Raw genomic sequence first — 25,821 nt, 5'->3', positions numbered from 1 at the left:
TCTCTGTATCCCCTGTGGTATCTGTATCCCCTGTGGTCTCTGTATCCCCTGTGGATATAGTATACCCAGTAGATGAGGCGAACCCCTGTGGTCTCTGTATCCCCTGTGTATATAGTATACCCAGTAGATCAGTCTAAACCCCTGTGGTCTCTGTATCCCCTGTGTATATAGGATACCCAGTAGATGAGTCTAAACCCCCGTGGTCTCTGTATCCCCTGTGGTCTCTGTATCCCCTGTGGTCTCTGTATCCTCTGTTGTCTCTGTATCCCCTGTGGTCTCTGTATCCCCTGTGGATATAGTATACCCAGTAGATGAGTCTAAACCCCCGTGGTCTCTGTATCCCCTGTGGTCTCTGTATCCCCTGTGGTCTCTGTATCCCCTGTGGTCTCTGTATCCCCTGTGGTCTCTGTATCCCCTGTGGTCTCTGTATCCCCTGTGGTCTCTGTATCCCCTGTGGTCTCAGTATCCCCTGTGTATATAGTATACCCAGTAGATGAGTCTAAACCCCTGTGGTCTCTGTATCCCCTGTGGTCTCTGTATCCCCCGTGGTCTCTGTATCCCCTGTGGTCTCTGTATCCCCTGTGGTCTCTGTATCCCCTGTGGTCTCTGTATCCCCTGTGTATATAGTATACCCAGTAGATCAGTCTAAACCCCTGTGGTCTCTGTATCCCCTGTGTATATAGTATACCCAGTAGATGAGTCTAAACCCCCGTGGTCTCTGTATCCCCTGTGTATATAGTATACCCAGTAGATCAGTCTAAACCCCTGTGGTCTCTGTATCCCCTGTGTATATAGTATACCCAGTAGATCAGTCTAAACCCCTGTGGCCTCTGTATCCCCTGTGTATATATTATACCCAGTAGATCAGTCTAAACCCCCGTGGTCTCTGTATCCCCTGTGGTCTCTGTATCCCCTGTGGTCTCTGTATCCCCTGTGGTCTCTGTATCCCCTGTGTATATAGTATACCCAGTAGATCAGTCTAAACCCCTGTGGCCTCTGTATCCCCTGTGCATATAGTATACCCAGTAGATCAGTCTAAACCCCCGTGGTCTCTGTATCCCCTGTGGTCTCTGTATCCCCTGTGGTCTCTGTATCCCCTGTGGTCTCTGTATCCCCTGTGTATATAGTATACCCAGTAGATCAGTCTAAACCCCTGTGGCCTCTGTATCCCCTGTGTATATAGTATACCCAGTAGATCAGTCTAAACCCCTGTGGTCTCTGTATCCCCTGTGTATATAGTATACCCAGGAGATCAGTCTAAACCCCTGTGGTCTCTGTATCCCCTGTGTATATAGTATACCCAGTAGATCAGTCTAAACCCCTGTGGCCTCTGTATCCCCTGTGTATATAGTATACCCAGTAGATCAGTCTAAACCCCTGTGGCCTCTGTATCCCCTGTGTATATAGTATACCCAGTAGATCAGTCTAAACCCCTGTGGTCTCTGTATCCCCTGTGTATATAGTATACCCAGTAGATGAGTCTAAACCCCTGTGGCTCAGTATCCCCTGTGTATATAGTATACCCAGTAGATGAGTCTAAACCCCTGTGGTCTCTGTATCCCCTGTGTATATAGTATACCCAGTAGATGAGTCTAAACCCCTGTGGTCTCTGTATCCCCTGTGTATATAGTATACCCAGTAGATGAGTCTAAACCCCTGTGGTCTCTGTATCCCCTGTGGTCTCTGTATCCCCTGTGTATATAGTATACCCAGTAGATCAGTCTAAACCCCTGTGGTCTCTGTATCCCCTGTGTATATAGTATACCCAGTAGATGAGGCGAACCCCTGTGGTCTCTGTATCCCCTGTGTATATAGTATACCCAGTAGATGAGTCTAAACCCCTGTGGTCTCTGTATCCCCTGTGTATATAGTATACCCAGTAGATGAGTCTAAACCCCTGTGGTCTCTGAATCCCCTGTGTATATAGTATACCCAGTAGATGAGTCTAAACCCCCGTGGTCTCTGTATCCCCTGTGGTCTCTGTATCCCCCGTGGTCTCTGTATCCCCTGTGGTCTCAGTATCCCCCGTGGTCTCTGTATCCCCCGTGGTCTCTGTATCCCCTGTGGTCTCTGTATCCCCTGTGGTCTCTGTATCCCCTGTGTATATAGTATACCCAGTAGATGAGTCTAAACCCCCGTGGTCTCTGTATCCCCTGTGGTCTCTGTATCCCCTGTGGTCTCTGTATCCCCTGTGGTCTCTGTATCCCCTGTGGTCTCTGTATCCCCTGTGGATATAGTATACCCAGTAGATGAGGCGAACCCCTGTGGTCTCTGTATCCCCTGTGTATATAGTATACCCTGTAGATCAGTCTAAACCCCTGTGGTCTCTGTATCCCCTGTGTATATAGTATACCCAGTAGATGAGTCTAAACCCCCGTGGTCTCTGTATCCCCCGTGGTCTCTGTATCCCCTGTGGTCTCTGTATCCCCTGTGGTATCTGTATCCCCTGTGGTCTCTGTATCCCCTGTGGATATAGTATACCCAGTAGATGAGTCTAAACCCCCGTGGTCTCTGTATCCCCTGTGGTCTCTGTATCCCCTGTGGTCTCTGTATCCCCTGTGGTCTCTGTATCCCCTGTGGTCTCTGTATCCCCTGTGTATATAGTATACCCAGTAGATGAGTCTAAACCCCCGTGGTCTCTGTATCCCCTGTGGTCTCTGTATCCCCTGTGGGGTCTGTATCCCCTGTGGTCTCTGTATCCCCTGTGGTATCTGTATCCCCTGTGGTCTCTGTATCCCCTGTGGATATAGTATACCCAGTAGATGAGGCGAACCCCTGTGGTGTCTGTATCCCCTGTGTATATAGTATACCCTGTAGATCAGTCTAAACCCCTGTGCTCTCTGTATCTCCTGTGTATATATGATACCCAGTAGATGAGTCTAAACCCCCGTGGTCTCTGTATCCCCTGTGGTCTCTGTATCCCCTGTGGTCTCTGTATCCCCTGTTGTCTCTGTATCCCCTGTGGTCTCTGTATCCCCTGTGGATATAGTATACCCAGTAGATGAGTCTAAACCCCCGTGGTCTCTGTATCCCCTGTGGTCTCTGTATCCCCTGTGGTCTCTGTATCCCCTGTGGTCTCTGTATCCCCTGTGGTCTCTGTATCCCCTGTGGTCTCTGTATCCCCTGTGGTCTCAGTATCCCCTGTGTATATAGTATACCCAGTAGATGAGTCTAAACCCCTGTGGTCTCTGTATCCCCTGTGGTCTCTGTATCCCCCGTGGTCTCTGTATCCCCTGTGGTCTCTGTATCCCCTGTGGTCTCTGTATCCCCTGTGGTCTCTGTATCCCCTGTGTATATAGTATACCCAGTAGATCAGTCTAAACCCCTGTGGTCTCTGTATCCCCTGTGTATATAGTATACCCAGTAGATGAGTCTAAACCCCCGTGGTCTCTGTATCCCCTGTGTATATAGTATACCCAGTAGATCAGTCTAAACCCCTGTGGTCTCTGTATCCCCTGTGTATATAGTATACCCAGTAGATCAGTCTAAACCCCTGTGGCCTCTGTATCCCCTGTGTATATATTATACCCAGTAGATCAGTCTAAACCCCCGTGGTCTCTGTATCCCCTGTGGTCTCTGTATCCCCTGTGGTCTCTGTATCCCCTGTGGTCTCTGTATCCCCTGTGTATATAGTATACCCAGTAGATCAGTCTAAACCCCTGTGGCCTCTGTATCCCCTGTGCATATAGTATACCCAGTAGATCAGTCTAAACCCCCGTGGTCTCTGTATCCCCTGTGGTCTCTGTATCCCCTGTGGTCTCTGTATCCCCTGTGGTCTCTGTATCCCCTGTGTATATAGTATACCCAGTAGATCAGTCTAAACCCCTGTGGCCTCTGTATCCCCTGTGTATATAGTATACCCAGTAGATCAGTCTAAACCCCTGTGGTCTCTGTATCCCCTGTGTATATAGTATACCCAGGAGATCAGTCTAAACCCCTGTGGTCTCTGTATCCCCTGTGTATATAGTATACCCAGTAGATCAGTCTAAACCCCTGTGGCCTCTGTATCCCCTGTGTATATAGTATACCCAGTAGATCAGTCTAAACCCCTGTGGCCTCTGTATCCCCTGTGTATATAGTATACCCAGTAGATCAGTCTAAACCCCTGTGGTCTCTGTATCCCCTGTGTATATAGTATACCCAGTAGATGAGTCTAAACCCCTGTGGCTCAGTATCCCCTGTGTATATAGTATACCCAGTAGATGAGTCTAAACCCCTGTGGTCTCTGTATCCCCTGTGTATATAGTATACCCAGTAGATGAGTCTAAACCCCTGTGGTCTCTGTATCCCCTGTGTATATAGTATACCCAGTAGATGAGTCTAAACCCCTGTGGTCTCTGTATCCCCTGTGGTCTCTGTATCCCCTGTGTATATAGTATACCCAGTAGATCAGTCTAAACCCCTGTGGTCTCTGTATCCCCTGTGTATATAGTATACCCAGTAGATGAGGCGAACCCCTGTGGTCTCTGTATCCCCTGTGTATATAGTATACCCAGTAGATGAGTCTAAACCCCTGTGGTCTCTGTATCCCCTGTGTATATAGTATACCCAGTAGATGAGTCTAAACCCCTGTGGTCTCTGAATCCCCTGTGTATATAGTATACCCAGTAGATCAGTCTAAACCCCTGTGGCCTCTGTATCCCCTGTGTATATAGTATACCCAGTAGATGAGTCTAAACCCCTGTGGTCTCTGTATCCCCTGTGTATATAGTATACCCAGTAGATCCGTCTAACTGCAGCAGGTCACATGATCCTGAAGGAGAAGAGGACCTGGTCGTTACCTTCTGTCAGAGAGGAGAGGTGCTGCCTCACGCACGCTATGATTGTACCGCACACACCTTCACGTGAGTCACGCGCACACCTTCACGTGGGAGACACACACACACCTTCATGTGGGAGACGCACACCTTCACGTGAGAGACACACACACACACCTTCACGTGATTCACGCACACACCTTCACGTGGGAGACACACACACACACACCTTCACGTGAGAGACATACACCTTCACGTGAGAGACACACACACACACCTTCACGTGAGAGACACACACCTTCACGTGAGAGACACACACCTTCACCTGAGAGACATACACACCTACACGTGAGAGACACACACCTTCACGTGAGAGACACACACACACCTTCACGTGAGAGACACACACCTTCATATGGAAGACACACACACACACCTTCACGTGAGAGACACACACACCTTCACGTGAGTCACACACACACCTTCACGTGAGAGACACACACCTTCACTTGAGAGACACACACCTTCATGTGAGACACACACACACACACCTTCACGTGAGAGACACACACTTTCACGTGAGACACACCTTCACGTGAGTCACACACACACCTTCACGTGAGAGACACACACCTTCACGTGAGAGACACACACTTTCACGTGAGACACACCTTCACGTGAGTCACACACACACCTTCACGTGAGAGACACACACCTTCATGTGAGAGACACACACCTTCACATGAGAGACACACACCTTCACGTGAGAGACACACACACACACACACACCTTCACGTGAGAGACACACACTTTCACGTGAGACACACCTTCACGTGAGTCACACACACACCTTCACGTGAGAGACACACACCTTCACGTGAGAGACACACACCTTCACGTGAGAGACACACACTTTCACGTGAGACACACCTTCACGTGAGTCACACACACACCTTCACTTGAGAGACACACACCTTCACGTGAGAGACACACACCTTCACGTGAGAGACACACCTTCATGTGGAAGACACACACACACACACCTTCACGTGAGACACACCTCCACACTTCTCTGCTTTCTAACATCAGTCTGTCTCCTCTCCTCCAGACCAACAGACAGTGATGTAGGAGGACCAATAGAATCCAACCAGCTCTTCTGTCACCAGTGCTTCTGTTACGTCTGTGACAAGGTTGCCTCGGAGGTGAGCTGTGTGAGGGAGACGTGAAGGTTAACTCTGTGGAGCTGTCTCAGAGAGATGTGAAGGTAAACTCTGTAGAGCTGTCAGAGAGATGTGAAGGTTAACTCTGTAGAGCGGTCTCAGAGAGATGTGAAGGTGAACTCTGTAGAGCTGTCAGAGAGATGTGAAGGTTAACTCTGTAGAGCGGTCTGAGAGATGTGAAAGTAAACTCTGTAGAGCTGTCAGAGAGATGTGAAGGTTAACTCTGTAGAGCGGTCTGAGAGATGTGAAAGTAAACTCTGTAGAGCTGTCAGAGAGATGTGAAGGTTAACTCTGTAGATCTGTCAGAGAGATGTGAAAGTAAACTCTGTAGAGCTGTCAGAGAGATGTGAAGGTTAACTCTGTAGATCTGTCAGAGATGTGGTGTTGATTACCGAGAGCTTTTCTTTTCTCTGTGTGTGTGTGTGTGTGCGCGCGCGCTGCAGTGTTCTGTGTGGACTGTGTCAGGCGTGTGCCACTGCAACGCCCATAAGAGGAGTGTGTTCTGGAGCAACAAGAGAGACAAGGTGGTTCTGGGATACCTTCAGGTCAGTTTAACCTTTAACCTTCAGGTCAGTTTAACGTTTAACCTTCAGGTCAGTTTAACCTTTAACCTTCATGTCAGTTTAACGTTTAACCTTCAGGTCAGTTTAACGTTTAACCTTCAGGTCAGTTTAACCTTTAACCTTCAGGTCAGTTTAACGTTTAACCTTCAGGTCAGTTTAACGTTTAACCTTCAGGTCAGTTTAACGTTTAACCTTCAGGTCAGTTTAACCTTTAACCTTCATGTCAGTTTAACGTTTAACCTTCAGGTCAGTTTAACGTTTAACCTTCAGGTCAGTTTAACCTTTAACCTTCAGGTCAGTTTAACCTTCAGGTCAGTTTAACGTTTAACCTTCAGGTCAGTTTAACCATTAACCTTCAGGTCAGTTTAACCTTAAACCTTCAGGTCAGTTTAACCTTAAACCTTCAGGTCAGTTTAACCTTCAGGTCAGTTTAACCATTAACCTTCAGGTCAGTTTAACCTTTAACCTTCAGGTCAGTTTAACCATTAACCTTCAGGTCAGTTTAACGTTTAACCTTCAGGTCAGTTTAACCTTCAGGTCAGTTTAACCTTCAGGTCAGTTTAACCTTTAACCTTCAGGTCAGTTTAACGTTTAACCTTCAGGTCAGTTTAACCTTCAGGTCAGTTTAACCATTAACCTTCAGGTCAGTTTAACCATTAACCTTCAGGTCAGTTTAACCTTCAGGTCAGTTTAACGTTTAACCTTCAGGTCAGTTTAACCATTAACCTTCAGGTCAGTTTAACCATTAACCTTCAGGTCAGTTTAACCTTCAGGTCAGTTTAACCATTAACCTTCAGGTCAGTTTAACCTTCAGGTCAGTTTAACCATTAACCTTCAGGTCAGTTTAACCTTTAACCTTCAGGTCAGTTTAACGTTTAACCTTCAGGTCAGTTTAACCTTCAGGTCAGTTTAACCTTCAGGTCAGTTTAACCTTCAGGTCAGTTTAACCTTTAACCTTCAGGTCAGTTTAACCTTCAGGTCAGTTTAACCTTCAGGTCAGTTTAACCTTTAACCTTCAGGTCAGTTTAACCTTTAACCTTCAGGTCAGTTTAACCTTTAACCTTCATGTCAGTTTAACCTTAAACCTTCAGGTCAGTTTAACCATTAACCTTCAGATCAGTTTAACCTTCAGGTCAGTTTAACCTTTAACCTTCAGATCAGTTTAACCTTCAGGTCAGTTTAACCTTTAACCTTCAGGTCAGTTTAACCATTAACCTTCAGGTCAGTTTAACCATTAACCTTCAGGTCAGTTTAACCATTAACCTTCAGGTCAGTTTAACCTTTAACCTTCAGGTCAGTTTAACCTTTAACCTTCAGGTCAGTTTAACCTTCAGGTCAGTTTAACCTTTAACCTTCAGGTCAGTTTAACCTTTAACCTTCAGGTCAGTTTAACCTTCAGGGGAGTTTAACCTTTAATCTTCAGGTCAGTTTAACCATTAACCTTCAGGTCAGTTTAACCTTAAACCTTCAGGTCAGTTTAACCTTTAACCTTCAGGTCAGTTTAACCTTTAACCTTCAGATCAGTTTAACCTTCAGGTCAGTTTAACCTTTAACCTTCAGGTCAGTTTAACCTTTAACCTTCAGGTCAGTTTAACCTTTAACCTTCATGTCAGTTTAACCTTTAACCTTCATGTCAGTTTAACCTTTAACCTTCAGGTCAGTTTAACCTTCAGGTCAGTTTAACCTTTAACCTGCAGGTCAGTTTAACCTTCAGGTCAGTTTAACCTTTAACCTTCAGGTCAGTTTAACCTTCAGGTCAGTTTAACCTTTAACCTTCAGATCAGTTTAACCTTCAGGTCAGTTTAACCTTTAACCTTCATGTCCGTTTAACCTTTAACCTTCAGGTCAGTTTAACCTTTAACCTTCAGGTCAGTTTAACCTTTAACCTTCAGGTCAGTTTAACCTTTAACCTTCAGGTCAGTTTAACCTTCAGGTTAGTTTAACCTTTAACCTTCAGGTTAGTTTAACCTTTAACCTTCAGGTTAGTTTACCCTCCTGTCTGTCTGTCTGTCTGCCTGTCTGTCTGTCTGTCTGTCTGCCTAAATTCTCATTTAACTTTCTGCAGATGTTTAACTTCAACCTGCTGGAGATCGACAGCGACCTCCGACTGGCAGGTACACCAAGAAACACACACACACACACACAATGTCCATCCATTACTACGAGCCCCACACACACACACACACACACACACACAATGTCCATCCATTACTACACACACACACACACACACACACACACGTCTGTGTTCTGTGTGTGTAGAGTCCTTACTGCTGCAGTTGGAGGAGGAGTTGTCCAAGGAGTACGCCTCCTTCCAGAGGGGCGTGGCTGTGAGGGGATTGGCTGTCCAATGTGCCTGTCACTGCCACACAGCCAATCGTTTGGAATGCGGGAACTGCCAATCAAATCACCTGCTGCTACTGGTCTACGAGTAAGACTCGTGTTCCATCGACTCGTGTTCCATCGTTAATATCTTGTTACTATGGGGACTGTTACTATGGGGATTATTACCATGGGGAGTAATAAGGGGGACTATGTTGGACTGGGGAGTATTACCATGTTGGACTGGGGACTGTTACCATGTTGGACTGGGGAGTGTTACCATGTTGGACTGGGGACTGGGGAGTATAACCATGTTGGACTGGGGAGTGTTACCATGTTGGACTGGGGAGTATTTCCATGTTGGACTGGGGAGTATTACCATGTTGGACTGGGGAGTATTACCATGTTGGACTGGGGAGTATTACCATGTTGGACTGGGGAGTATTACCATGTTGGACTGGGGAGTATTACCATGTTGGACTGGGGAGTATTACCATGTTGGACTGGGGAGTATTACCATGTTGGACTGGGGAGTATTACCATGTTGGACTGGGGAGTATTACCATGTTGGACTGGGGAGTATTACCATGTTGGACTGGGGAGTATTACCATGTTGGACTGGGGAGTATTACCATGTTGGACTGGGGAGTATTACCATGTTGGACTGGGGAGTATTACCATGTTGGACTGGGGAGTATTACCATGTTGGACTGGGGAGTATTACCATGTTGGACTGGGGAGTATTACCATGTTGGACTGGGGAGTATTACCATGTTGGACTGGGGAGTGTTACCATGTTGGACTGGGGAGTGTTACCATGTTGGACTGGGGACTGGGGAGTATTACCATGTTGGACTGGGGACTGGGGAGTATTACCATGTTGGACTGGGGACTGGGGAGTATTACCATGTTGGACTGGGGACTGGGGAGTATTACCATGTTGGACTGGGGACTGGGGAGTATTACCATGTTGGACTGGGGAGTGTTACCATGTTGGACTGGGGAGTATTACCATGTTGGACTGGGGAGTATTACCATGTTGGACTGGGGACTGGGGAGTATTATCATGTTGGACTGGGAACTGGGGAGTATTACCATGTTGGACTGGGGACTGGGGAGTATTACCATGTTGGACTGGGGACTGGGGAGTATTACCATGTTGGACTGGGGACTGTGGAGTATTACCATGTTGGACTGGGGAGTATTACCATGTTGGACTGGGGAGTATTACCATGTTGGACTGGGGACTGGGGAGTATTACCATGTTGGACTGGGGAGTATTACCATGTTGGACTGGGGAGTATTACCATGTTGGACTGGGGAGTATTACCATGTTGGACTGGGGAGTATTACCATGTTGGACTGGGGAGTATTACCATGTTGGACTGGGGACTGGGGAGTATTACCATGTTGGACTGGGGACTGGGGAGTATTACCATGTTGGACTGGGGACTGGGGAGTATTACCATGTTGGACTGGGGACTGGGGAGTATTACCATGTTGGACTGGGGACTGGGGAGTATTACCATGTTGGACTGGGGACTGGGGAGTATTACCATGTTGGACTGGGGACTGGGGAGTATTACCATGTTGGACTGGGGAGTATTACCATGTTGGACTGGGGACTGGGGAGTATTACCATGTTGGACTGGGGACAGGGGAGTATTACCATGTTGGACTGGGGAGTATTACCATGTTGGACTGGGGAGTATTACCATGTTGGACTGGGGAGTATTACCATGTTGGACTGGGGAGTATTACCATGTTGGACTGGGGAGTATTACCATGTTGGACTGGGGACTGGGGAGTATTACCATGTTGGACTGGGGAGTATTACCATGTTGGACTGGGGACTGGGGAGTATTACCATGTTGGACTGGGGAGTATTACCATGTTGGACTGGGGAGTATTACCATGTTGGACTGGGGAGTATTATCATGTTGGACTGGGGAGTATTACCATGTTGGACTGGGGACTGGGGAGTATTACCATGTTGGACTGGGGACTGGGGAGTATTACCATGTTGGACTGGGGACTGGGGAGTATTACCATGTTGGACTGGGGAGTATTACCATGTTGGACTGGGGAGTATTATCATGTTGGACTGGGGAGTATTACCATGTTGGACTGGGGAGTATTACCATGTTGGACTGGGGACTGGGGAGTATTACCATGTTGGACTGGGGACTGGGGAGTATTAACATGTTGGACGGGAACTGGGGAGTATTACCATGTTGGACTGGGGAGTATTACCATGTTGGACTGGGGAGTATTACCATGTTGGACTGGGGAGTATTACCATGTTGGACTGGGGACTGGGGAGTATTACCATGTTGGACTGGGGACTGGGGAGTATTACCATGTTGGACTGGGGAGTATTACCATGTTGGACTGGGGAGTATTACCATGTTGGACTGGGGACTGGGGAGTATTACCATGTTGGACTGGGGAGTATTACCATGTTGGACTGGGGAGTATTACCATGTTGGACTGGGGAGTATTATCATGTTGGACTGGGGAGTATTACCATGTTGGACTGGGGAGTATTACCATGTTGGACTGGGGACTGGGGAGTATTACCATGTTGGACTGGGGACTGGGGAGTATTAACATGTTGGACGGGAACTGGGGAGTATTACCATGTTGGACTGGGGAGTATTACCATGTTGGACTGGGGAGTATTACCATGTTGGACTGGGGAGTATTACCATGTTGGACTGGGGACTGGGGAGTATTACCATGTTGGACTGGGGAGTATTACCATGTTGGACTGGGGACTGGGGAGTATTATCCTTATTTACTGTTTTCTGTTGTTTGTGTTAATTTTTGTTGTGTGTGTGTGTGTGTGTGTTGCAGTTATTCGCAGGTGTTTGAGTGTGTGTGCCGCTTCCTTGGACGTGCGGAGAGAGAGAGACCGAGAGCAGCAGCTGTTATGAGACTTGGAGCAGCTCAACTCTTCATTACACACTGTCAACCTCCTGGGTACACACACACACACACCACACCACACCACACCACACCACACCACACCACACACACCACACCACACCACACACACACACACACACACTGATTTCACAATTGGCTCATTTTGTATATGATTCCTTTTTCAAACAGTCCTGTGGCCATTTTAATCCAAATCCCTGACTAAAACATTCCACCCCACACAAAGTTAAAATCACCTGTACAGTTACCAAGACTAATGGATTAGACCCCCACCGTTCACCCAAATGGTACGCTCCTACAGACAGTGAGTCACATGTCCTTGTCATGCTATATGAAGCAGGCAGCAAGGCATTCAGTTACTGTTCCATTTAACTTTAGAATGGGCAAAACTAGTGACCTAAGTATCTTTGAGCCATGTTTTGATGGTCGGTGCCAGTTCCAGGATCTCAGAAATGTCCGCCCTCCTGGGCTTTTCACGCATTACAGTGTCTAGGGTTTACCGAGAACTGTGCGACAAACAAAACACATCCAGTCAGCGGCAGGGTGAAAACAGCTCGTTGAAGAGAGGGGTCAAAGGAGAAGGGCAAGAATGGTGCAAGCTAACAGGCGGGCCACAAACAGACAAATAACGGCGCAGAACGGCATATCAGAAACTCAGTCGGTCCTTATCACAGATTGGCTATTTCAGCAGACTATCAGATTAAAAACAAGAAGAAGCAGCTCCAGTGTGCACGCCATCACCAACACTGGACAATTGAGGAGTGGAAAAACACTGCCTGGTCCGACGAATCTGTTCCGCCACGCTGATGGAAGAGTCAGGGTTTGATCCATGGACCCATCCTGCCTGGTGTCAACGGTACAGGCTGATGGAAGAGTCAGGGTTTGATCCATGGACCCGTCCTGCCTGGTGTCAACGGTACAGGCTGATGGAAGAGTCAGGGTTTGATCCATGGACCCATCCTGCCTGGTGTCAACGGTACAGGCTGATGGAAGAGTCAGGGTTTGATCCATGGACCCGTCCTGCCTGGTGTCAACGGTACAGGCTGATGGAAGAGTCAGGGTTTGATCTATGGACTCATCCTGCCTGGTGTCAACGGTACAGGCTGGTGGAAGAGTCAGGATTTGGTCCATGGACCCATCCTGCCTGGTGTCAACGGTACAGGCTGATGGAAGAGTCAGGATTTGATCTATGGACTCATCCTGCCTGGTGTCAACGGTACAGGCTGATGGAAGAGTCAGGGTTTGATCCATGGACCCGTCCTGCCTGGTGTCAACGGTACAGGCTGATGGAAGAGTCAGGGTTTGATCCATGGACCCATCCTGCCTGGTGTCAACGGTACAGGCTGATGGAAGAGTCAGGGTTTGATCCATGGACCCGTCCTGCCTGGTGTCAACGGTACAGGCTGATGGAAGAGTCAGGGTTTGATCTATGGACTCATCCTGCCTGGTGTCAACGGTACAGGCTGGTGGAAGAGTCAGGATTTGGTCCATGGACCCATCCTGCCTGGTGTCAACGGTACAGGCTGGTGGCAGAGGTGTAATGGTGTGGGGAGTGTTTTTTACTGTCACACGTTTAGGTCCCTTGTTCCCCAATTGATCAACATGTCCATTCCCCCCGAAGAATTCAGGCTGTTCTGAAGAATTCATGTTACAATACAAGTCCCTGGAGAAGGATGTACTTGGACATGTCACTGTCTATCAGAGTAGGGGTCTGTGTCTGTCCCAGAGGCCTGTGCTTCATAGTGACTGAGTCATGCAACAAGTCTCTGGAGAAGGATGTACTTGGACATATCAGAGTAGGGGTCTGTGTCTGCCCCAGAGGCCCGTGCTTCATAGTGAGTCATGCTACAGGTCTCTGGAGATGATGCTAATGGTTTCAGAAGATGCTAATGGTTTCAGAAGATGCTAATGGTTTAAGAAGATGCTGATGGTTTCAGAAGATGCTGATGGTTTCAGAAGATGCTGATGGTTTCAGAAGATGCTAATGGTTTCAGAATATTGAAGTGTCAGTTTGGATGCGGAGTGCTGATGATCATTTTGGCCAAAACACTTCATTAACCCCTAGCGATCCAACATAGGACGTCATTACCCCCTAGCGATCCAACATAGGACTTCATTACCCCCTAGCGATCCAACATAAGACTTCATTACCCCCTAGCGATCCAACATAGGACTTCATTACCCCCTAGCGATCCAACATAGGACTTCATTACCCCCTAGCGATCCAACATAGGACGTCATTACCCCCTAGCGATCCAACATAGGACTTCATTACCTCCTATCGATTCAACATAGGACTTCATTACCCCCTAGCGATCCAACATAGGACTTCATTACCTCCTAGCGATTCAACATAGGACTTCATTACCCCCTAGCGATCCAACATAGGACTTCATTACCCCCTAGCGATCCAACATAGGACTTCATTACCCCCTAGAGATCCAACATAGGACCACCACATTCAATAGGACATAGGACTTCATTACCCCCTAGAGATCCAACATAGGACCACCACATTCAATAGGACATAGGACTTCATTACCCCCTAGAGATCCAACATAGGACCACCACATTCAATAGGACATAGGACTTCTTTACCCTCTAGAGATCCAACATAGGACCACCAACATTGGTGGCAATACCTTCCAGATATAAAGAAACGTTGGTGGCAATACCTTCCAGATCATGTACAGTGCCTTGCGAAAGTATTCGGCCCCCTTGAACTTTGCGACCTTTTGCCACATTTCAGGCTTCAAACATAAAGATATAAAACTGTATTTTTTTGTGAATAATCAACAACAAGTGGGACACAATCATGAAGTGGAACGACATTTATTGGATATTTCAAACTTTTTTAACAAATCAAAACTGAAAAATTGGGCGTGCAAAATTATTCAGCCCCCTTAAGTTAATACTTTGTAGCGCCACCTTTTGCTGCGATTACAGCTGTAAGTCGCTTGGGGTATGTCTCTATCAGTTTTGCACATCGAGAGACTGACATTTTTTCCCATTCCTCCTTGCAAAACAGCTCGAGCTCAGTGAGGTTGGATGGAGAGCATTTGTGAACAGCAGTTTTCAGTTCTTTCCACAGATTCTCGATTGGATTTAGGTCTGGACTTTGACTTGGCCATTCTAACACCTGGATATGTTTATTTTTGAACCATTCCATTGTAGATTTTGCTTTATGTTTTGGATCATTGTCTTGTTGGAAGACAAATCTCCGTCCCAGTCTCAGGTCTTTTGCAGACTCCATCAGGTTTTCTTCCAGAATGGTCCTGTATTTGGCTCCATCCATCTTCCCATTAATTTTAACCATCTTTCCTTGTCCCTGCTGAAGAAAAGCAGGCCCAAACCATGATGCTGCCACCACCATGTTTGACAGTGGGGATGGTGTGTTCAGGATGATGAGTTGTGTTGCTTTTACGCCAAACATAACGTCTTGCATTGTTGCCAAAAAGTTCAATTTTGGTTTAATCTGACCAGAGCACCTTCTTCCACATGTTTGGTGTGTCTCCCAGGTGGCTTGTGGCAAACTTTAAACAACACTTTTTATGGATATCTTTAAGAAATGGCTTTCTTCTTGCCACTCTTCCATAAAGGCCAGATTTGTGCAATATACGACTGATTGTTGTCCTATGGACAGAGTCTCCCACCTCAGCTGTAGATCTCTGCAGTTCATCCAGAGTGATCATGGGCCTCTTGGCTGCATCTCTGATCAGTCTTCTCCTTGTATGAGCTGAAAGTTTAGCGGGACGGCCAGGTCTTGGTAGATTTGCAGTGGTCTGATACTCCTTCCATTTCAATATTATCGCTTGCACAGTGCTCCTTGGGATGTTTAAAGCTTGGGAAATATTTTTGTATCCAAATCCGGCTTTAAACTTCTTCACAACAGTATCTCGGACCTGCCTGGTGTGTTCCTTGTTCTTCATGATGCTCTCTGCGCTTTTAACGGACCTCTGAGACTATCACAGTGCAGGTGCATTTATACGGAGACTTGATTACACACAGGTGGATTGTATTTATCATCATTAGTCATTTAGGTCAACATTGGATCATTCAGAGATCCTCACTGAACTTCTGGAGAGAGTTTGCTGCACTGAAAGTAAAGGGGCTGAATAATTTTGCACGCCCAATTTTTCAGTTTTTGATTTGTTAAAAAAGTTTGAAATATCCAATAAATGTCGTTCCACTTCATGATTGTGTCCCACTTGTTGTTGATTCTTCACAAAAAAATACAGTTTTATATCTTTATGTTTGAAGCCTGAAATGTGGCAAAAGGTCGCATAGTTCAAGGGGGCCGAATACTTTCGCAAGGCACTGCACCTTCCAGATCATGTACCTTCCAGATCATGTACCTTCCAGATCATGTACCTTCCAGATATTGTACCATCCAGATATTTTACCTTCCAGATCCTGTACCTTCCAGATACTGTACCTTCCAGATACTGTACCTTCCAGATACTGTACCATCCAGATACTGTACCTTCCAGATCCTGTACCATCCAGATATTGTACTTTCCAGATCCTGTACCTTCAAGATCCTGTACCTTCCAGATCCTGTACCTTCCATATACTGTACCTTCCAGATACTGTACCTTCCAGATACTATACCCCCTTTTTCTCCCCAATTTTGTGGTATGCAATTGGTAGTTATTCTTGTCTCATCGCTGCAACTCCCGTACGGACTCGGGAGAGGCGAAGGTCGAGAGCCGTGCGTCCCCACGAAACACAACCCAACCAAATCATACTGCTTCTTGACACAATGCCCACTTAACCCGGAAGCCAGCCGCACCAACAAACAATGCACACCTGGCAACCAAGTCAGCGTGCCCTGTGCCCGGCCCGCCACAGGAGTCGCCAGTGCGAGATGGGACGAGGACATCCCTGCCGTCCAAACCCTCCCCTAACCCGGCGACACTGGGCCAATTGTGCGCCGCCCCATGAGTGTCCCGGTCGCGGCCGGCTGTGACAGAGCCTGGACTCAAACCCTGAATCTCTAGTGGCACAGCTGCGATGTAGTGATTTAGACCACGGCACCATTCGGGAGGCTTCACTTTTCTAATATGATAAAATCTGCCTCGACATCTAACCCCTGATTTCTGTGACCTCTAACCCCTAACAGACCAGTGATTTCCCATCATCTTGAGGCCAGGATAGCGGAGGCCCTGCCCTTGCTGCTAACAAGGTACACACACACACACACACACACACACCAAATCCCATATGGACTCCTACACCCTAAAGCACGTGGCGATCTCAGGTGTTTGGGATAGGGGAATAGCTCCACCTTGCATTCTGATAAGCTTGGTGGAAGTTTCAACATATTGCTGAGACTCATCAAATTCTCTCAGACCTCCACAAGTGGTATAGGGTGTAGGGTCTAGGAGTCCATTTAGGACTGGGTAACACCATAGGGTCTAGGAGTCCATTTAGGACTGGGTAACACCATAGGGTCTAGAGGTCCATTTAGGACTGGGTAACCCATAGGGGTCCATTTAGGACTGGGTAACACCATAGGGTCTAGAGGTCCATTTAGGACTTGGTAACACCATAGAGGTCCATTTAGGACTGGGTAACACCATAGGGTCTAGAGGTCCATTTAGGACTTGGTAACACCATAGAGGTCCATTTAGGACTGGGTAACACCATAGGGTCTAGGAGTCCATTTAGGACTGGGTAACACCATAGGGTCTAGGAGTCCATTTAGGACTGGGTAACACCATAGGGTCTAGAGGTCCATTTAGGACTTGGTAACACCATAGAGGTCCATTTAGGACTGGGTAACACCATAGGGTCTAGAGGTCCATTTAGGACTTGGTAACACCATAGAGGTCCATTTAGGACTGGGTAACACCATAGGGTCTAGAAGTCCATTTAGGACTGGGTAACACCATAGGGTCTAGGAGTCCATTTAGGACTGGGTAACACCATAGGGTCTAGAGGTCCATTTAGGACTGGTTAACACCATAGGGTCCATTTAGGACTGGGTAACACCATAGGGTCTAGAGGTCCATTTAGGACTGGGTAACACAATAGGGGTCCATTTAGGACTGGGTAACACCATAGGGTCTAGAGGTCCATTTAGGACTGGGTAACACCATAGGGGTCCATTTAGGACTGGGTAACACCATAGAGGTCCATTTAGGACTGAGTAACACCATAGGGTCTAGAGGTCCATTTAGGACTGGGTAACACCATAGGGTCTAGGAGTCCATTTAGGACTGGGTAACACCATAGGGTCTAGAGGTCCATTTAGGACTTGGTAACACCATAGAGGTCCATTTAGGACTGGGTAACACCATAGGGTCTAGAGGTCCATTTAGGACTGGGTAACACCATAGGGGTCCATTTAGGACTGGGTAACACCATAGGGTCTAGAGGTCCATTTAGGACTGGGTAACACCATAGGGTCTAGAGGTCCATTTAGGACTGGGTAACACCATAGGGGTCCATTTAGGACTGGGTAACACCATGGAGGTCCATTTAGGACTGGGTAACACCATAGAGGTCCATTTAGGACTGGGTAACACCATAGAGGTCTATTTAGGATTGGGTAACACCATAGGGGTCCATTTAGGACTGGGTAACACCATAGAGGTCAATTTAGGACTGGGTAACACCATAGGGTCTAGAGGTCCATTTAGGACTGGGTAACACCATAGAGGTCCATTTAGGACTGGGTAACACAATAGGGTCAAGGAGTCCATTTAGGACTGGGTAACACCATAGGGTCTAGGAGTCCATTTAGGACTGGGTAACACCATAGGGTCTAGAGGTCCATTTAGGACTGGGTAACACCATAGGGGTCCATTTAGGACTGGGTAACACCATAGGGTCTAGAGGTCCATTTAGGACTGGGTAACACCATAGCGGTCCATTTAGGACTGGGTAACACCATAGGGTCTAGAGGTCCATTTAGGACTGGGTAACACCATAGGGGTCCATTTAGGACTGGGTAACACCATAGAGGTCCATTTAGGACTGGGTAACACCATAGGGTCTAGAGGTCCATTTAGGACTGGGTAACACCATAGGGGTCCATTTAGGACTGGGTAACACCATAGGGTCTAGAGGTCCATTTAGGACTGGGTAACACCATAGGGGTCCATTTAGGACTGGGTAACACCATAGGGGTCCATTTAGGACTGGGTAACACCATAGAGGTCCATTTAGGACTGGGTAAAACCATAGAGGTCCATTTAGGACTGGGTAACACCATAGAGGTCCATTTAGGACTGGGTAACACCATAGAGGTCCATTTAGGACTGGGTAACACCATAGGGGTCCATTTAGGACTGGGTAACACCATAGGGTCTAGAGGTCCATTTAGGACTGGGTAAAATCAAATCAAATCAAATGTTATTTGTCACATACACATGGTTAGCAGATGTTAATGCGAGTGTAGCGAAATGCTTGTGCTTCTAGTTCCGACAATGCAGTAATAACAAGTAATCTAACTAACAATTCCAAAACTACTGTCTTGTACACAGTGTAAGGGGATAAAGAATATGTACATAAGGATATATGAATGAGTGATGGTACAGAGCAGCATAGGCAAGATACAGTAGATGGTATCGAGTACAGTATGTACAAATGAGATGAGTATGTAAACAAAGTGGCATAGTTTAAAGTGGCTAGTGATACATGTATTACAGAAGGATACAGTCGATGATATAGAGTACAGTATATACGTATGCATATGAGATGAATAATGTAGGGTAAGTAACATTATATAAGGTAGCATTGTTTAAAGTGGCTAGTGATATATTTACATCATTTCCCATCAATTCCCATTATTAAAGTGGCTGGAGTTGAGTCAGTGTCAGTGTGTTGGTAGCAGCCACTCAGTGTTAGTGGTGGCTGTTTAACAGTCTGATGGCCTTGAGATAAAAGCTGTTTTTCAGTCTCTCGGTCCCAGCTTTGATGCACCTGTACTGACCTCGCCTTCTGGATGATAGCGGGGTGAACAGGCAGTGGCTCGGGTGGTTGATGTCCTTGATGATCTTTATGGCCTTCCTGTGACATCGGGTGGTGTAGGTGTCCTGGAGGGCAGGTAGTTTGCCCCCGGTGATGAGTTGTGCAGACCTCACTACCCTCTGGAGAGCCTTACGGTTGAGGGCGGAGCAGTTGCCGTACCAGGCGGTGATACAGCCCGCCAGGATGCTCTCGATTGTGCATCTGTAGAAGTTTGTGAGTGCTTTTGGTGACAAGCCGAACACCATAGGGTCTAGGAGTCCATTTAGGACTGGGTAACACCATAGGGTCTAGAGGTCCATTTAGGACTGGGTAACACCATAGAGGTCCATTTAGGACTGGGTAACACCATAGGGTCTAGAGGTCCATTTAGGACTTGGTAACACCATAGGGTCTAGAGGTCCAATTAGGACTGGGTAAAACCATAGAGGTCCATTTAGGACTGGGTAACACCATGGGGTCTAGAGGTCCATTTAGGACTGGGTAACACCATAGAGGTCCATTTAGGACTGGGTAACACCATAGGGTCCATTTAGGACTGGGTAACACCATAGGGTCTAGAGGTCCATTTAGGACTGGGTAACACCATAGGGTCTAGAGGTCCATTTAGGACTGGGTAACACCATAGGGGTCCATTTAGGACTGGGTAACACCATAGGGTCTAGAGGTCCATTTAGGACTGGGTAACACCATAGGGGTCCATTTAGGACTGGGTAACACCATAGGGGTCCATTTAGGACTGGGTAACACCATAGGGGTCCATTTAGGACTGGGTAACACCATAGAGGTCCATTTAGGACTGGGTAACGTGTGTGTGTGTGTGTGTGTGTGTGTGTGTGTGTGTGTGTGTGTGTGTGTGTGTGTGTGTGTGTGTGTGTGTGTGTGTTCAGGGTAATGGAGGCGGTGCGAAGACAGATGGTGGAGTGTGACTTCAGTCCAGAGTTTCTCCAGAAACTTCAAGGTTTCTACCAGACCCTCCCCCTACCTCCCAGCTGCATCGCTCTGAGAAACAGGTACAGACCCTCCCCCCAACCTCCCAGCTGCATCGCTCTGAGAAACAGGTACAGATCCCCCCCCCTACCTCCCAGCTGCATCGCTCTGAGAAACAGGTATAGACCAGATCCTCCCCCTACCTCCCAGCTGCATCGCTCTGAGAAACAGGTATAGACCCTCCCCCCTTCCTCCCAGCTACATCGCTCTGAGAAACAGGTATGAACCCTCCCCCCTACCTCCCAGCTGCATCGCTCTGAGAAACAGGTACAGACCCTCCCCCCTACCTCCCAGCTGCATCGCTCTGAGAAACAGGTACAGACCCTCCCCCTTCCTCCCAGCTGCATCGCTCTGAGAAACATGTACAGATCCTCCCCCCCCCTCTACCTCCCAGCTGCATCGCTCTGAGAAACAGGTATAGACCCTCCCCCTACCTCCCAGCTACATCGCTCTGAGAAACAGGTACAGACCCTCCCCCTACCTCCCAGCTGCATCACTCTGAGAAACAGGTACAGACCCTCCCCCCTACCTCCCAGCTGCATTGCTCTGAGAAACAGGTACAGACCCTCCCCCTTCCTCCCAGCTGCATCGCTCTGAGAAACAGGTACAGATCCCCCCCCCCCCTCTACCTCCCAGCTGCATCGCTCTGAGAAACAGGTATAGACCCTCCCCCTACCTCCCAGCTGCCTCGCTCTGAGAAACAGGTACAGACCCTCCCCCTACCTCCCAGCTGCATCGCTCTGAGAAACAGGTATAGCCCCTCCCCCCCTTCCTCCCAGCTGCATCGCTCTGAGAAACAGGTATAGCCCCTCCCCCCTTCCTCCCAGCTGCATCGCTCTGAGAATCAGGTAGAGACCCTCCCCCCTACCTCCCAGCTGCATCGTTCTGAGAAACAGGTATAGCCCCTCCCCCTACCTACCAGCTGCATCGCTCTGAGAAACAGGTATAGACCCTCCCCCTACCTCCCAGCTGCATCGCTCTCAGAAACAGGTACAGACCCTCCCCCTTCCTCCCAGCTGCATCGCTCTGAGAAACAGGTACAGATCCTCCCCCCCCTCTACCTCCCAGCTGCATCGCTCTGAGAAACAGGTATAGACCCTCCCCCTACCTCCCAGCTACATCGCTCTGAGAAACAGGTACAGACCCTCCCCCTACCTCCCAGCTGCATCACTCTGAGAAACAGGTACAGACCCTCCCCCCTACCTCCCAGCTGCATTGCTCTGAGAAACAGGTACAGACCAGATCCTCCCCCTACCTCCCAGCTGCATCGCTCTGAGAAACAGGTATAGACCCTCCCCCTACCTCCCAGCTGCCTCGCTCTGAGAAACAGGTACAGACCCTCCCCCCTACCTCCCAGCTGCATCGCTCTGAGAAACAGGTATAGCCCCTCCCCCCTTCCTCCCAGCTGCATCGCTCTGAGAAACAGGTATAGCCCCTCCCCCCCTACCTCCCAGCTACATCGCTCTGAGAAACAGGTATAGCCCCTATCCCCCTTCCTCCCAGCTGCATCGCTCTGAGAAACAGGTATAGCCCCTCCCCCCTTCCTCCCAGCTGCATCGCTCTGAGAAACAGGTACAGACCCTCCCCCCTACCTCCCAGCTGCATCGCTCTGAGAAACAGGTTTAGCCCCTCCCCCTACCTACCAGCTGCATCGCTCTGAGAAACAGGTACAGACCCTCCCCCCTACCTCCCAGCTGCATCGCTCTGAGAAACAGGTACAGACCCTCCCCCCTACCTCCCAGCTGCATCGCTCTGCGAAACAGGTATAGCCCCTCCCCCCCTACCTCCCAGCTGCATCGCTAAGAGAAACTGGTATAGCCCCTCCCCCCCTTCCTCCCAGCTACATCGCTCTGAGAAACAGGTATGAACCCTCCCCCCTACCTCCCAGCTGCATCGCTCTGAGAAACATGAATAGCCCCTCCCCCCCTACCTCCCAGCTGCATCGCTCTGAGAAACAGGTATAGCCCCTCCCCCCCTTCCTCCCAGCTGCATCGCTCTGAGAAACAGGTACAGACCCTCCCCCCTACCTCCCAGCTGCATTGCTCTGAGAAACAGGTACAGACCAGATCCTCCCCCTACCTCCCAGCTGCATCGCTCTGAGAAACAGGTACAGACCCCCCCCTCTACCTCCCAGCTGCATTGCTCTGAGAAACAGGTACAGACCAGATCCTCCCCCTACCTCCCAGCTGCATCGCTCTGAGAAACAGGTACAGACCCTGCCCCTACCTCCCAGCTGCATCGCTCTGAGAAACAGGTATAGACCCTCCCCCTTCCTCCCAGCTGCATCGCTCTGAGAAACAGGTATAGACCCTCTCCCTTCCTCCCAGCTGCATCGCTCTGAGAAACAGGTATAGACCCTCCCCCTTCCTCCCAGCTGCATCGCTCTGAGAAACAGGTATAGACCCTCCCCCTTCCTCCCAGCTGCATCGCTCTGAGAAACAGGTATAGACCCTCCCCCCTACCTCCCAGCTGCATCGCTCTGAGAAACAGGTACAGATCCTCCCCCCTACCTCCCAGCTGCATCGCTCTGAGAAACAGGTACAGATCCTCCCCCTTCCTCCCAACTGCATCGCTCTGAGAAACAGGTATAGACCCTCCCCCTTCCTCCCAGCTGCATCGCTCTGAGAAACAGGTATAGACCCTCCCCCCTACCTCCCAGCTGCATCGCTCTGAGAAACAGGTATAGACCCTCCCCCTTCCTCCCAGCTGCATCGCTCTGAGAAACAGGTATAGACCCTCCCCCCTACCTCCCAGCTGCATCGCTCTGAGAAACAGGTATAGACCCTCCCCCTTCCTCCCAGCTGCATCGCTCTGAGAAACAGGTATAGACCCTCCCCCTTCCTCCCAACTGCATCGCTCTGAGAAACAGGTATAGACCCTCCCCCTACCTCCCAGCTGCATCGCTCTGAGAAACAGGTATAGACCCTCCCCCCTACCTCCCAGCTGCATCGCTCTGAGAAACAGGTATAGACCCTCCCCCTTCCTCCCAACTGCATCGCTCTGAGAAACAGGTATAGACCCTCCCCCTTCCTCCCAGCTGCATCGCTCTGAGAAACAGTTATAGACCCTCCCCCCTACCTCCCAGCTGCATCGCTCTGAGAAACAGGTACAGATCCTCCCCCTCCCCCTTTCAGTGTTAAAGGGACAGACCGTTAATGTGTGTGTGTTCCAGGCTGTGTGTTCTCCCCTGGTCAGATGTCCTGCTGGTCTCAGTGTTAAAGGGACAGACCATTAATGTGTGTGTTTGTTCCAGGCTGTGTGTTCTCCCCTGGTCAGATGTCCTGTTGGTCTCAGTGTTAAAGGGACAGACCATTAATGTGTGTGTTTGTTCCAGGCTGTGTGTTCTCCCCTGGTCAGATGTCATGCTGGTCTCAGTCTTAAAGGGACAGACTGTTAATGTGTGTGTTCCAGGCTGTGTGTTCTCCCCTGGTCAGATGTCCTGCTGGTCTCAGTGTTAAAGGGACAGACCATTAATGTGTGTGTTTGTTCCAGGCTGTGTGTTCTCCCCTGGTCAGATGTCCTGTTGGTCTCAGTGTTAAAGGGACAGACCGTTTATGTGTGTGTGTTTGTTCCAGGCTGTGTGTTCTCCCCTGGTCAGATGTCCTGTTGGTCTCAGTGTTAAAGGGACAGACTGTTAATGTGTGTGTGTGTGTTCCAGGCTGTGTGTTCTCCCCTGGTCAGATGTCCTGTTGGTCTCAGTGTTAAAGGGACAGACCGTTAATGTGTGTGTGTGTGTTCCAGGCTGTGTGTTCTCCCCTGGTCAGATGTCCTGTTGGTCTCAGTGTTAAAGGGACAGACCGTTAATGTGTGTGTTTGTTCCAGGCTGTGTGTTCTCCCCTGGTCAGATGTCCTGTTGGTCTCAGTGTTAAAGGGACAGACTGTTAATGTGTGTGTGTGTGTTCCAGGCTGTGTGTTCTCCCCTGGTCAGATGTCCTGTTGGTCTCAGTGTTAAAGGGACAGACTGTTAATGTGTGTGTGTGTGTTCCAGGCTGTGTGTTCTCCCCTGGTCAGATGTCCTGCTGGTCTCAGTGTTAAAGGGACAGACCGTTAATGTGTGTGTTCCAGGCTGTGTGTTCTCCCCTGGTCAGATGTCCTGTTGGTCTCAGTGTTAAAGGGACAGACCGTTTATGTGTGTGTGTGTGTTCCAGGCTGTGTGTTCTCCCCTGGTCAGATGTCCTGCTGGTCTCAGTGTTAAAGGGACAGACCATTAATGTGTGTGTTTGTTCCAGGCTGTGTGTTCTCCCCTGGTCAGATGTCCTGCTGGTCTCAGTGTTAAAGGGACAGACCGTTTATGTGTGTGTGTGTGTTCCAGGCTGTGTGTTCTCCCCTGGTCAGATGTCCTGCTGGTCTCAGTGTTAAAGGGACAGAACGTGACGGGGATCCGCCCGGGAAAAGGGAAGAAGGAGCCGCTGACTGAATCTGCCGCTGTTGTCCTGCTGAGAACTGAAACATTAGAGAGACTCAACAGGTATTTACCATCACAATCAATATCTGCAGTCAACTGGTCCACGAGGTCATTTGTAGGTTTTCCTACTTACAAAGCATGTAGAGGTCTGTAATTTTTTATCGTAGGTACACTTCAACTGTGAGAGATGGAATCTAAAACAAAAATCCAGAAAATCACATTGTATGATTTGTAAGTAATTAATTTGCAGGTCACGTTCATCAGTCAGCTGGTCCACTCTGTAATACAGTATTGCAAACTGTTGTTTGATATTCTTGCGTTACTTTATGTCTGTTAGTTGTTTGCACTCGTTTGTGTTTAATATCCGCTAAGGGGGATTCCTTAGTACTGACTCCGTCACACACACACACACACACACACACACACACACACACACACACACACACACACACACACACACACCATCACACACACACACACACACACACACACACACACACCATCACACACACACACACACACACACCATCACACACCATCACACACACCATCACACACACACACACACACACACACACACACACACACACACACACACACACACCATCACACACACACACACACACACACACACACACACACA

General features: G+C 48.5%; 1 protein-coding gene across 5 annotated transcripts in view; it reads left to right on the top strand.

The window, feature by feature from the left end:
- Window positions 1-25,821, top strand: part of LOC118949698 — a 51,016-nt gene that overhangs the window by 5,920 nt on the left and 19,275 nt on the right. For 3 of the 5 annotated variants that reach the window (XM_036973722.1, XM_036973720.1, XM_036973721.1), the window contains exons 3-11: window positions 4,712-4,844; window positions 5,867-5,960; window positions 6,422-6,523; window positions 8,607-8,655; window positions 8,804-8,972; window positions 11,720-11,845; window positions 16,932-16,994; window positions 20,674-20,796; window positions 25,086-25,241. In XM_036973722.1, the coding sequence (XP_036829617.1) occupies window positions 4,712-4,844; window positions 5,867-5,960; window positions 6,422-6,523; window positions 8,607-8,655; window positions 8,804-8,972; window positions 11,720-11,845; window positions 16,932-16,994; window positions 20,674-20,796; window positions 25,086-25,241 (1,015 nt within the window). The remainder of the gene's footprint in view (window positions 1-4,711; window positions 4,845-5,866; window positions 5,961-6,421; window positions 6,524-8,606; window positions 8,656-8,803; window positions 8,973-11,719; window positions 11,846-16,931; window positions 16,995-20,673; window positions 20,797-25,085; window positions 25,242-25,821) is intronic. The other 2 variants (XM_036973723.1, XM_036973724.1) reach the window with 2 other exon arrangements.

This window comes from Oncorhynchus mykiss, unplaced genomic scaffold, assembly GCF_013265735.2.
Source record: "Oncorhynchus mykiss isolate Arlee unplaced genomic scaffold, USDA_OmykA_1.1 un_scaffold_297, whole genome shotgun sequence".
In the NCBI taxonomy this organism is placed as follows: domain Eukaryota; kingdom Metazoa; phylum Chordata; class Actinopteri; order Salmoniformes; family Salmonidae; genus Oncorhynchus; species Oncorhynchus mykiss.
The sequence above is the reverse complement of the archived record's forward strand: the minus strand, read 5'-3'. Positions and strand labels throughout refer to the sequence as shown.